The following is a 14717-nucleotide window of genomic DNA, read 5'->3' on the forward strand; positions in this document are numbered from 1 at the left end:
TTTTTAAACCAGTGACCTTGCACAGTGTGTGTTTGTATGGAATGTTATAACAATTGTTGGACAGCTGTGATGTTGGATATGGTGTTTTTAACGCGAAGGGCGCATAGCACCTGAAGCTAATTCGAGGCTGATAGAATGTGTGCGCCCCGAGGCTTTAAAAAAACATATCCCACATCATAGCAGTCAACAAACGTTCTGTTATATTGTGCCAATAAGTCAAAAAGATAAAAGCTTTGAACTTACTATGCAAGAAGTAAGGTGTAACTTTTCCGCAAGCTTTCCTGCTGACATGAGACTGAGCATTTGCAGTTTTCAGCCTAAAAGAATTAACAGCTCAATAAAAAATTAACCAAACAGAAATGTTGAAATCAAACTTGAAATTATTTAAATAAAAAAATAAGACACTAGCTGAGGCGGAAACCCCTTTTGTAATTGTAGCAGTTTTTAGAAAAAAACTGTTTGAGAAAAAGAATGGTGTCACGTTCGTATTCCAATACCTGCATGCCAAGATCATTCCGCAAGGCTTGGGCCTGCCAACCCACTCGCACTAATTCCAATTAAAAGATAGACACTCGGTGGTATTTAAGAAATGCTCAGGGCCGCGTAACGGCATGCGTGGGCCATGGTTGGAAGTCCAAGCTGGGAATTAGGACAGAGAAAAAAACAAAAACAAAATGGATGGTCAGAGAATTAGGACTGCAAAACAAACATGCTTAAACGGTGCGGTAATTGTGTGAACGAGGTATTGAAAGATGCACGCATGATGGGAGATTGTGGGACCGTTTTATACTCCATTGGTGCTATTGAGAGCTCATTTTAAAGCTACAGTCCATCATTTGTAGCTATCCAAAAAGTAACTGACATAATTATTGTTGAAAAACATACTTCATGTACTTGGTTGAAAGATAGTATGGGACTAAATTCCCTGTGAAATTATTCTTTCTGGCAAGCTGTCATTTTGAAGAAATCAACGAAAGAAGGCCTTTCCAACGGTGTGTCTTAAGATGCACTGTTGGAAATTTTTCATTGCAAAGAGCAGGGTGAGATTTTCAAGGATTTTTAATGATTGCACGTTTTTTTTGTCAGGACTTGTCCTGATTTTCAGGACTTTTTTGGACAATATTTTTCCAGTGCTCTGGAAATAGAAGTTACTCAAGTCAGTTTCTTGGTTGTATTTAATTATTAACAAATATATTTTATCACATGTTATAATTTTTGTTATATGCGTGTATATCTGCATTCAAACTAAATACATCCACCATGCACATGTATACATACATGTACATGTGCATTATGTTTTAAAAACATTTTACTGTTTACTATTATAATTGTTTGTTTAATGGCAAAAGCAAAAACCAAAGAGTGTTTTGTATATAGTTGAAATGATACATCAATGCAATATCCATCACGTTAGAGTAACATTTTACTCGAATAGGCCTACCGGTATGTAGTAATTTACCAGTAAGCAAAACTAGTCAGTTTCTCTTCATGGTATAATTAATTATTTTCTTTGCATCAGATGAAGTACCGGTACGGGAGCTGTAGCTACGAAAAGCTTATGCCATAATTTTAATTGAAGTTAGTCATTAAAGTGTTACCTTATTTATATTTAAATTATAACTGTATCTAGCAGATAACATCTTTGATTAAAAAAAGAATATATAAATAGTTACATGGACCAATTAAAATAATTGCTTGCATCAAATTTATATGCTGTATATTTTGCTCTTTATAAAAACACTTCACCGTAACAGATCAATTTTATTTTGATCAAGAAAACTAAGAGCAGGAGTGACATTCAAGTCGTTTATCATGCATGATGCATCACTACGATATCCATTACTTCACATGGGTTTTCAATGGTAAAGGGGCAAGCTATTAACGCCTTGGAACTGTGAGTGACGATTTTGTGCGTGCCACGGCCACCCAGCCCCGTGCAGAAATGGACCGGACGTACTGGACGGCGATTCCGACATTGGGATCCTAAGATTCCAGGCATTCCCTGGATCTACTGATGCTGCCGGCAGGCATGCAATCAGGCCCTGATCAACTGATAGGAGCCTCCTAACCTTGAAATGTCACTGGTCAAACTCACACTGTTATTCCATTAATAAAAACACAGCGGGTGTTTTAAAAAGGTTGTTAAATGTCTCACAATGTACTTGAAATGCTTAATTTACATAAATTTATGCATGAATTATTGTGACCAAACTAAAGATACAGGAAATATACGCATACAAACTGAACTGATTTGATATATTTTTGAAAGAATTTTCCGACTTTGCTCTACCGGTATTTAAATATTAGTGTAATAATTAACAACAATTGGTAATTAAAAGTATAACAGTTCAAGAACAGTTCAAGAACCACAAAGAATATTACATGTACCGGTATTTGGAAAGGCAAAACCCTCATTTCCATACACTACAAGAATAAAAAACAAAAATTTTCAAATATGAAAAGGTACACACAGTGTTATTGCTATCAAAGAGATGATAATTTCAGCAATTTAATGTAATAATAACGGAGTCTTATATAGCGCACGTATCTACCAACAATTAGATGCTCAAGGCGCTGGAAATTACATGTATGTCTATAAAGAAAGGTAAATAAAGTATATGAGAAATATGAGACCCATAATATGTAGCACCTTATAAGGGTTGACAAGGTGCTGCGGCGCATATTGCAGCCACTGCAAGAAACACCGGGGCAAACCCTTCTCCCATCCGAAGGACGAAACAATAACAAGCACCATGTTCCCACGGTCAGGATTCGAAACCATGTACCACAGCACACAAGTCGAACACTGTAACCATTGGACCACAGCACCCCACAAATGTAGAATTTCTGTAATACCCAGTTGGCTTCAATCTTAAACATGAATGTCAGAATAACAACATGAATGTGGAATATAATACAGCCTGTCTCCAAAAAAATGGTACAATCGAAAACAATTTTTTTTTCAATATTAAATCTCAACATAAGTAAGTCGTTTTGAGCATCACATTAAAGAAAAAAGACCAGGCTTTCCAATACTTTCTGTTTCATCTCATTTGCTTTTGTCAATCCAGAGATAACTCCAGCTTACTGCGGAACACAAAAATCGAGTTAGTTTCTTTTGCCAAGTCGCAAACTTTTGTGAGCTTCAAGACAGCAGGGCACAGTACTCGAAACAACTCTGCCCATGCATAAAAGTGGCACAAAATGGATTTTGGTGTATCGCACTAAACTGATTATTGACAAAAGCAAATAAGATCAAACAAACACTATTGGAAAGCCCAGTCTTTGTTCTTTAATATGTATGCCAAGTAAGAATGACTTATTTTGAAATTTCATATTTAACCAATTTTTTTTCTGATTGTACCATTTTTTTTGAGACAGGCTGTACAGTGAAAGTGCTGTGAACATAGTTGGCATTTCGTAAACGTATAGAATGTCACAATGTTGTCAAGGTTGGCACCCAGTGAACCCAACTGAGTGATAGACTCGTACGTCACACGAGATGGCAATGTGCCGTACACGTGTGCTGGCAATGAAATGTTAAACATGTGCAGGTACCAGCGAACATGTACATGTACATCACCGCTTGCAGAACATCATTCATAAATATTTCAGGACCAAAAAAGAATTTGTTGCCGGTGATGTACCCCGGTCAATGTGCGTACATGTGCATGTACATGTACCTGGACAGGGCAATTTCCATTATTTCTTGTTTTAAAAAAACACACTCTGGTTGATTTAACACTATAAGATTATACATGTTTATAGAAATAGCATTGGAATTAATTGTACATGTACATTCGTGTAAAATATCAGCATTCAGTCATAAAATTTTGAATTATACATGTAAGTTATCAAAAATATTACAAGAAAGAGTTGTCTTAATGAGAGGGTTTTGCGATGATGTACAAAACATGTACATGTACATGTACATTGTAATTAACTGGCGGGGGAAAAAAGAAACAAAAGAAAAAAATACAAAAGAGTGCAATTTTTTGGATGGCCTGCAGTGTTAAAAATGACTTGAAGTTAAACACAAAAGGAAATTTTCTCTTGGAAAGTGAATTTTAAATGCCAGAAAAGAAATGTACAAATATAAAACTTGGAGTAATACACATGTGTCATATGATTATGCTACAAAATATTTACTCTTCGTGATTTAATGAAAAGGAATTACAGATTCGTTATAGAAAGGCCACCAGAAACAAGGGATATTTGTATCATGGCCAGCCCTGTCCTGGTCACATGCTTTAAATAGGGATACATGTGTGCAAATGTGCACATGCTTGTGATGTTAACCTTTTCAATGATGTGGGTCGGCGAGACTGAACGTCATGGTCCCCTCCAGGGTAGTATTTCCCCCTCTGCTCCCCCCCCCCCCCCCCCCGGCCCTTGTGACGTGATCAATGAATGAGTGGAAGTGCTTACGCACATCGTCGGCGCACGTGCTTGGGTTGGATCAGTGCCAAGATACAGCTTGCTGTATTGCAGTGGACATGTATGTACATTGTACATGTACGTACATACACAGTCAGCCTTTCTACATTATGTACAATGTATAGGCTTGCTCGATCCGCTGTGATAATTATGTGCATTCGTTATGCACCTTAACAAATTAGCACATGTGTACATGTACATTATACATCTGTGCTGACATTCTTTTTATTACGTACTGCTTAAAACACAATGCTGTTCATGCATCCATGTTAATAATAATAATAAAGGACATTTATATTACGCAAAACCTATATGGATATACTCTTCTGCGCATTACAAAAAAACAAACAGAAATGCAGAAAAATACAAAATATTAGAAATACTTAATTGTGAAATAAATGTGTTTTTAACCTGGACTTAAATACATTAAGTGAAGAAGATTGTCTGATACAAGGAGGGAGATTGTTCCATAGTGTAGGAGCAGCGTTCACAAATGCCCGATCACCGAGGGTAGCCTTTGATGTTCTTGAAGGGTAAGCCAAGAATGTGTGGTCTTGCGAACTCCTCAGACAATAGGTTGTTCTAGAGAGTGATTTCATGGTTATGAGCTCCTGAATGTACAGTGGTGCTATACCATTAATGGCTTTATTAGTTGACTACAAAAAAACAGGAAAAACTATGTTCCTGTCAAATAGACCATCTTGCCAGCTACTACCATGAATAAAAAAAAACATTTTAACAGAATATACTGTATCACTGAGAATTTAACGATTAATTATACATCAATTAAAAAAAAAAAATTAAGATTAAAATTAATGAAATCCCACGAATAATTGCAAGATTATAAGCCACTCTAAACTTTGACCAAAAAAAATATGCCAAATATGCAATATTAATATGCAATATGCACAAGAAAAACGTTTTTATACATTGGACCTTTTAATATCAATTTCTATTTTTATATGTCAAATTATTCTTGCATTTTTTTACGAAATTGCATCAATTGACATTTGAAAGGTTTAGATGCAATGTATTAGCCAAAGAATCTACTTGAGCGTGAAGTCAGAAAGCTGTAGTAAATTGTTTGCTAATTGAATTTGGAGTTTTAACTGTCAATTTATTGTCAGTGGCTCGCTGCGTAGAGAGAACAAAAACCTTTTCATGGTCTCGCACGTCATCCTGTCAATTTACTGCCGTCAGATTGTCACGTTGTCTGAATGTAGACGTTTTATAATCTAATCAATCAGTACCCAACTGAATTGTTATTAGAGACGTTCATAGAAATGTTGTTATACATGTACAGTTAGACAAGTTGGATTTAAAATGATGGTGTGTATGATGAAAGAACCTGTACATGAAAATATTTATGCATCGAGAAGCCTAATGAAGTTAAAGTTTTTTTTTTTAAATGCTGCAAAATAAACGAATAAATAAAATGTAATGTTTATATACAGCGCTTTCCCTCGTATCAACAATGTCAAAGTGCTTTGCAATTATTCCCCGTTCATCAGGCATTATTGGAGGACAGGGGGGACATGTCTCCCCACTTTTTAAAGTTGGGGGGGGGGATACCATATCGTTTGTCCCCCCCCCCCCACTTTTTTGTCCCTGAAAAAAAATTGTAGCCTATCTTTGATTCTATATATAGAATAAAAAAATGTATACATGTAGCTCAGAAAAGCTGATTTAAGTAATCCAAACTCAAAAATGATGTTTAAATGATGATCGTTGATCAAAAAATTGGTTAAAGTGGTCAGAAATTGCTTCAGATCGTACCACAGAGCGTCTAGAATCCCCACGCCGTAAAGGCTTCGCGCTTCGTGCTCGCATTAGTTCTGATCACCTTATGTCCCCCCCCCCCACACACACTTTTGAGAAGAGATTGATGCCCTTGGTCAAATTATAGGTTTTGCTCTTCACCGACGTTTAAACACTGTATTACTCAGTGTGTTACCTCCCGAGTGAAAGTTGAAAAAAATCACTCGGGTGGGACTCGAACCCACGACCTCCTGCTTTCTAGTGCAGATGTCTTACCACTCGACCACCGAGCTAACGGGATCGGTTGGCTGGTTCGAATCTGATGTACATAGCAGCGTGTACCGCAACTTTCACTCGGGAGGTAACACTCTGAGTATACAGTGTTTAAACGTCGGTGAAGGGCATAACCTATAATTAGATTTATATCACCCCGCCGCAAAATCCCATCTTATGACGCCCTTGGTATCGCGTCAGACTGCCCCAGCATTGTATGGCTATATGGATTCATCGGGAAATAAATCAGTGTAATACAATGTAGTGCAGATGCTAATTGATAACATGTGTTGTGGTCTTTGTTTTCCATCAGGTGATCTGATGTACCTGTACATAATGACTATGGAGGGGACGTCGCACCACGTTACTGCATCGACCAGAGGGTTCTATATCAACCAGTAAGTCATTATTTCAATTTGATCTTTGCTGAAGCCAAATTCATTATCCACAAAAAAAGAAAAAAAATATTGTTGATGTTTGTATGAGATATAGCCATTTTATAACGCTTTTTTTGTGTGCAGGTCTACCCAGGAAGTGTTCAACCCTAAGCCTGCAGATCAGAAGCACAGCTCACACTCTCTGATTGAGCTTCTTAACAAAGTCAGCCCCGTCTTCAAGAAGAACTTTGCGCAGCTGCTTAAGAAAAGGTGAGCAGTGAATGCAAACTTGTATTTTTAAGATATATAATGGTAAGTTGCAGTAGCACCCTAACTAACTGCCGTTCACTCCTTCTTCACTGGCGTGCCCTATCCTCTGTCCTTTTCCTCGCTCGGTCTTTGGAGTGTTTTGCACATCAGCACATAAACATTAACGTCACACATGTACACAAACTAAACAAATTGTCAATTTCACTGGTCTCTGGAAAACGAACAGTGCAATGTTATAGATGTTGAGTTTCCACAGATTCTTCTCAGAATCGTCAAATCATCAGTAAATATTCATTGTCACATTGTGTCACAGCAGTCTTGTTATCTCTTCAAACCAAAGTAGTCCATTCATACACTGTAAACTAGGCACCATTTTGAGGGAAGTGACGAATCTAATCTTCAAACACAGCTGTAAAAACTCCACCAAGTTTTGAGAAAATCGTGTTTAACAGTTGGTCAATTTTTCAAAGTCACGTTTTTGTATACGTTTCTCCTTCAAAATTGCAAAATGTATAACTGATGCGATAGCCCAATAGTTAAATTGCCAAAATATCATCTCAGATTTCATAAAAGCATGTTTAATTAGGAGACCTTAATTATTAAACATATTCGTCACTTCATCAAAATGAAAATTCTTCTTGGTCACATGTAGTAATGTGTTTGTACATAGATTGGTCGTGTGTGCGCGTATGTAAATCTCATAGATTTTAGAACACAGATTCGTCACTTCGTCAAAATGCAAATCGCAGAGAAGACACAAATCTAAGTATAGCACACACGTGTGTAAAATCAACAAGACTAATTGACGAATAGGGATTTGTCACTTGGTCAAAACGAAAAGACTGCTTCGTTGCATATTGACCACTTTGTGTAATTAGCTTAATTAACAAAGGATGCACTTTTGTATCTTGAAATTTGGTTAGCATTTGGAGGACATCAGAGATTAGAATATCCAAAATGTCAAATTGCTTTAAATATCGATTTTGGGCGAATTTGTCGCTTCGTCAAAACGGCGAAGAAGTAACATCTAAAAATATGGCCCTGATGCCTCATGCACACTGTCATTGATGTTTTTTTTTTTTTCACCAATCCAGAGCCCAGCGGCATCCCTTTGAGCGTGTGCCCACTCCGTTCCAAGTCTACACCTGGATGGCTCCTCAGATGGAACACACCATCGATTCCATACGAGCAGAAGATGGTAAGACACCCATAGCACATCTCCCATTTTATGCCGGGATTCACTTGTTTTTATCTCTTGGGAAATTTCTTAAAGCTTGTATCTAGTCGAAGTTGAATCGTCCCCATCAGTCAACTGCGCTTCGTACATTTGATTTTAATCTCTTTTCATCTGGATTTACTTTTAGCTACAGGCATGCAACTTTTCCTCGGATCCGCTGATTTCCTCTTTTTCTACTTCTCATGAATGCCATTTGAAATTGAAAAACACTGTACAAAGTCTTGTGTGGTTTGGAGTTTACTCGTTTTTTCTAAATTCCCAGTTGCATGCCTTTTAGCAACAGAGGAGAGATCTCCCTTTTCTTCAGCTCATATTCCAAGCTGATAAGCTTTAAATAAGATTTGGAACTGTGCATGCTGGAAGTATAAACTAGTGAAGGTTTGCGGTAACACCATGTGGAAGAATCTCTTTTGAGGAGATGTTTGGTTCTGAAAAGAACCGGTTGGTTGTGAAAATCGACGTTCCGATCAGGAACGTCGAGTTGCTGATCGGAATTTCAGCATCCACAACTCCACGCCTCAGTAATCATCCAGCCCTATAAATGCAGCCTTGTCCACTCTGTCTGGCTTTCTCCTGAAGACAATCAGAGCATACTGATCGGAACGTTGAGTTTGACAACCAACCGGTTCTTTTCAGAACCACACATCTTCTCAAAGGAGATTCTTCCTCAAAGCGTTACCGCAAACCCTCACTAGCTGATAAGCTCAGCAGTATTCTGGATGTATGACATCCGGAAAGCTCTTTTTCATTTTCCATGTGCTGGTTTGTAAATTGCACACTGAGAAATGAGCTCATCCTCAGGTTTATACAGAATGTGTCCAAGCCATCCTAGTTGTTTAAGAACAAATTGTTTTAATAGTCATAAAATGAATGACTCATTGTTAAAAATTTTGTCTCTCCTCAGCGTACACCTCCAGACTTGGCTACGAAGAGCATATACCTGGGCAGGTAGGTTCATTCACTCTTTATAAGTTAGTTATACTTGGATGAAGTTGGAGGTGTTCATGTCCAGGAAAGACAAGCAAAGTCCATGTTATTTGTTGCGTTAGATTTGAAGGAAGCCTCAGGAAGTTACTGTAGGTAAAACCTAAGAAAGTTATCACTGACTAAAATTTTTAAAAAGCAAGGAATTTCATTTCAAATTGGTGTGGGGTCAGTTTTTCCCACTCCCAGTAAACTGAATGGGTTTTTAATCACCCACATTTATTAAAATATCTTGGTTGTAGGCTTCCCCAAAATTGAGGGAAAAAAAGTTGAAGGAAGAGGTATTCCAATCCATGACTTAAAGTAAATTATGATTTCGGGAGCATACCTGTAACACCTGTGCTTTACCAAATAATTATCAACGCCTACTAAAACCTTTGCCTTGGCTTAGGTTTTGACTGGTCCCAATTTCATGGTGCTGCTTAACAGTTAGCTTAAAACTTGTGCTTGCGATAGCAGGAAATTGTGCTAACCTTAAGCACTACGGTATTTCACAGTGTGGATGAATTAATGGTTGTGCGTGCATGGAGATTTCTATTGTTACGTCACTGATGTTATAAGCAACAGTTTCCTCTTGGATGAAGCGTGCTTTTGCTGCGCTTACTACTTATGGTATCCATGAAATAGACGGAAGCTCTGTTAGCAGAAAATCTTGTGCTTAGCAGCGCCGTGAAATTGGGCCTTGGCTTTTTAGAATAGTTGAGAAGCTGTAAAGTCCAAATCAAAAAAGCATTCTAATGTTTTTGGAGAACAACCCATATTAAGCCAGATTTCCTCAAACTAAGTGCCTGAAATATTCTCACGGCTAAGAGAAGGTTTTAAAAAAAATCTATGTTGGCAGTTTCGCAAAGTATTTTCAATTTCCTGTAATAACTTATGGTTATGTGTAAATCCATTCTGTCTTTAGACCAGAGATTGGAACGAGGAATCGCAGACGACGCGAGAGTTGCCGCGCAAGAACCTCCCCGAACGACTGCTGAGGGAACGCGCCATCTTCAAAGTGCACAGTGACTTTGTCGCCGCGGCAACCAGGGGTGCTATGGCGGTCATCGACGGCAACGTCATGGCAATCAACCCAGGGGAAGACACAAAGTATGGAAAGGGTTTTTGGGTTGATTCCCTCCCCCCCCCCCCCCCCCCTGTTTTAGACTTTGGCTTTTTGTCTTGAAATTGGGTAACAGAATAGAGTAGGCTTTTGTTTCTGTTAAAAAAATCTGTAAAGCTTCCAGTGCGAACTAAAAGAATATTGAATTCTCATCCTATCCAATAGTGAAAGAAAGTTGAAGACAATTAGCGTCATTAACCTCAACTCCCTAGCGTATTTTACTAGGAACTGGACCAAGTCCATCAAAATCCATCAATCACTATGCGTCCAATACCAAACTGTACATGACATAATGGAATCCACCACTGACACACTGGTTGACATTCATGGACTTGCTACACATTGGCTTTTATCACAATAGCAGTACAGGAAGCTAGGCAAAATCAATCAGATACCCCTAGCACTGCTTTAGGCCATTAGGCCCAAGTCCATCATACTCCATCAATATTTAGTCACACCAGGCCTTCTGGACCAAGTCCCCCAAAATACACCAATATGGGGGATGGATTTTGATGGAGTTGGGTGGTTAGGGTTAATAAAACCCTAGAATGTTGGTTGAAGGAAATGAGATTAAGAATCAAAATCTCATATTGCACTGTGGTACATGTACACCATGTTTACTTTTTGCTTTTTTTATATGGATGAATTTGTTATTTGGGTAATTATCACAGAGATCAGTATGAGGGCATTGTGATTTTAGGCAGACTAATGTTCCGCGAAAAAAAAATATGAATTTCTGCACTGTACATAAAAAAAACCAATTACTAGATAAACATTGCTGTGTGCGGTATGTTTTAAAGAGGTTGTGGAATGCTCGAAGACATTTCCGTCATTTTTTGGGTATATGTAACCTAAGGTGTGATGAAATAAAAACGACTATTGTTTCTGTCATGAAATGAGCACAAAGGGTACTTTTGAGAGCTATTTTTCAGGTCCTGTTTCGACCCGAACGTGCAATTTGTGTAAAAGTCGTCGTTGCGGGCAGCAAACAAAACACAGTAAATCGTGACGTAATAAACAGGACTCGTTTATGCTACTCTGCATCGGGAGTCCTGTTTATTACGTCACGATTTACTGTGTTTTGTTTGCTGCCCGCAACGACGACTTTTACACAAATTGCACGTTCGGGTCGAAACAGGCATGACAGGACTTGAAAAACAGCTCTCAAAAGTACCTTTTGTACTCATTTTATGCCAGAAACAATAGTCGTTTTTATTTCATCACACCTTAGGCTACATATACCCGAAAAATGACGGAAATGTCTTCGAGCATTCCACAACCTCTTTAAGCTGTGGAACTCTGCAACATTACATGTAGGTCATAATTTGACCAGAATGATGAATGACATTTGACCCTTTTCAAATCTAATCCGCTGCAAAAAATAAGTAACGTTGTGTTATATCTGTAAGCATAAACTGAATCGTTCCCTCACTATCTTTTTCCAGAATGCAGATGTTCATCTGGAACAACATTTTCTTCAGTCTGGGCTTTGATGTCAAGGATCATTACAAGGAATTCGGTGGGGATGCTGCCGCTCTTGTCGCTCCAGTAAGTCCGAACATGTTATCCACCGTTTTCTCAACGTGAGCAAGTACCCAATAGTTAAAGGGAAAATACAACATTTGCAAACATCACAAAACGAAATGATCAGATTGTCACAAAATACCTTACTGGATTGTTAGGGAATGACAGTCTAAAGCATCCTGTAAAATCGTGGCTCCTGATGTGCTGACATTTTCAAGAAAAATGGTATTTTTCCAACGCTGGTCGGCCGACCAGCATTGGAGAAAACTGGCTTTTTTCAAAAACTGCTTGCAAACTCTTTGCTGCAAAAACAGCAAAAACTCTTTGCAATTGATTACACGCCTGTGAAGGGGTACAAGCCTGCTAGACTGATTCTCTGACCTCACAATTCCCCAAAGTCTATAGATTCTCCTTTTCATCTTAAGTGGGGTCAGGGAACCAGACTACAAGAACATGATTGGTTTTCTTGGTTTTTCCAGTATATACAAGCCCAAAACGTGAAACAAGTCATTTTAACAATATTTGTTATAACATCCTAATCCTCCAAATCCATTTATTTATGAAATTTGAAGCAAAAGCAAATGTTGTACATTCCCTTTAACATCTTTAACGGTCAACAAACTCAGGGCTAATAAATGCTCCCAAACTCTGGAACAATCAATCTAGATGTTGTTAATTGCAATCATTGACTAAATCAACTCTTCAAGGCAGTGTACAACATTTGCAAACATAACAAAACAAAACTACCAAATTATTATGAAATACCTTACTTGACTGTAAGTGAATAATAGTCTCCAGCATCCTGTGAAATCATGGCACCTGCTGTGCTGTCATTTTCAAGAAAAGTGGAATTTTTGTATCAGCTGACCATCGTTGATGAAAACTTCCTTTTTTTGCTAATACTGCCCCAAATTTACCAAATTGCGTTAGTCCACATTTTGTTTGCAATCGGTTACATATCAGTGAACAGTTGCAAGCCAGCTAGTCTGGTTCCCTGACTTGACAATTCCCCAACGTCTATAAATTGCTCCGTTTCGTCTGAAGTTGGGTCAGGGAACCAGACTACAAGAATAGCATTTTTGTCTTGGTTTTTCCCAGCATCTGTGAACACAAAACTTTAAAACAGGTCAGTGTGTCAATATTTGCTATAAAATAATCACCCCCAAATCCATCCATTTCTGAAAATTACAGCAAAAGCAAATGTTGTATATTCCCTTTAAAATGTTGTTGTTTCATATTGTGTTCTTTGAACTTTCTGTATCGCGAATCTCTCAAAAGTCATCCTTTACCCATTTTTGACATTTCATTTTCTGAACGCGTTTTAAAGATTCTGTCTTGGAAATCTCTCAAATTCATGTTTTAAATCTTTTTTTCTCCAGAGTAACGATCTGCAGGGAGTCAAAGCCTACAACGGCGTCGACATCGAGGGTCTTTTTACCCTTGGTACGGTTGTGGTAGATTACCGTGGTTATCGCATCACTGCTCAGTCCATCATCCCGGGCATCTTGGAGAGGGAGCAGGAGGAGTCCGTCATCTATGGTTCGATTGACTTTGGCAAGACGGTGGTCACCAGCGACAAGTACAAGGAACTGGTGAGCAAGATAGTTCTGTTCTATATTTTCCCATGCTTGATCAGTAGCCGAGTTCACAGAACAAAGTGTAACTTTTGCCATGTGTAGGATATACGCAATATACTTACATTTTTTTCTCATGAAACTTGGTGTAGCTGTGTAAAACGTAAAATATTATAAACACTTTTCATGAGGATGATCATAGCTTTTAGTATGATTTAGTGTCTGTCAAAATAGTTGTTGAATCAGCTTTGCCTGTCATTTTGGGAAAACAAAATTTTGTCTGACATTTGTGGGATCAGGCGGCAACCATAAAATTCTGTCATAGGTAAAACTAGCCTTTCATTATGAGAAAAGCTCCGAATTTCTATAACAAATTTTGATAAGTTGGGTAATGATAGTCAGTGAGCAAGGTTTAATCATAATTATATTTTTTTTACCTGTTTTCAGCTGACCAAGTCTGCCCAACAGCTGAAGATTCTTCCCCACAAGGTTGTCAACCACAAGCAGGAAGAGGTGGAGATATTCTCATCAATAGAATGCAAGGTAACATTGTTTGAAACGGAGATAAATTACAGGTGTCATGTTTTGGTCATGCATGTGTAAAGGCTAGTTCATACGTTACAAGAATTTTAAGAGCAAAGGCAATTCGGTAAGATTTTGACAGTGAAACGATTTTGACAGTGAAACGATTTGACATTCATGATATTGCTTCACTTTCACTTTTGCATTATGAATTGGCCTTGAAGGGAGGTTCCCCATGCTTTTTTGGTGTGGCACCCTAAAAAATATATTTTAAAATTAAATTGATTTATTTGTTAGCTGTAAAAAAGTTATGACCATTCCAATGAGTCAGTGAACAAAAAATGGTTAACCATCATGGAAATTGAGACACAAATTCCACTTTTCTTGAATATACTGCACACCAGGTGCCATGATTTCACAGAATGCTTGAGCTACAATGTATACTATTATTCACTTACAATGAAGTAAGGTATTTCATAATAATTTGGTAGTTTTGTTTTTCGATGTTTGCAAATGTTGTATATTTCCTTTAAGGGTGGGACGTTCCTAAATCAGTTTATACTTATCTCATGTCATATCCACAACACATACTGCTATCGCAACCCAGCCCTGACTTACATCATCAATGCCATGCCCAAAGCGCAACGTACCACTGC

The 14717-nt window shown here is 38.0% G+C and overlaps 1 protein-coding gene across 1 annotated transcript in view; it reads left to right on the plus strand.

Annotated features, from left to right (window-relative positions):
• The window catches only part of LOC119727929 (clustered mitochondria protein homolog), a 57320-nt gene that overhangs the window by 24488 nt on the left and 18115 nt on the right, over positions 1-14717 (plus strand). Inside the window, exons 6-13 of the mRNA XM_038200012.1 lie at positions 6782-6866; positions 6990-7115; positions 8210-8313; positions 9257-9300; positions 10244-10428; positions 11887-11989; positions 13345-13557; positions 13987-14082. Coding sequence (XP_038055940.1) covers positions 6782-6866; positions 6990-7115; positions 8210-8313; positions 9257-9300; positions 10244-10428; positions 11887-11989; positions 13345-13557; positions 13987-14082 — 956 coding nt within the window. The remainder of the gene's footprint in view (positions 1-6781; positions 6867-6989; positions 7116-8209; positions 8314-9256; positions 9301-10243; positions 10429-11886; positions 11990-13344; positions 13558-13986; positions 14083-14717) is intronic.

Source organism: Patiria miniata, unplaced genomic scaffold, assembly GCF_015706575.1.
Source record: "Patiria miniata isolate m_02_andy unplaced genomic scaffold, ASM1570657v1 HiC_scaffold_1, whole genome shotgun sequence".
In the NCBI taxonomy this organism is placed as follows: Eukaryota; Metazoa; Echinodermata; class Asteroidea; order Valvatida; family Asterinidae; genus Patiria; species Patiria miniata.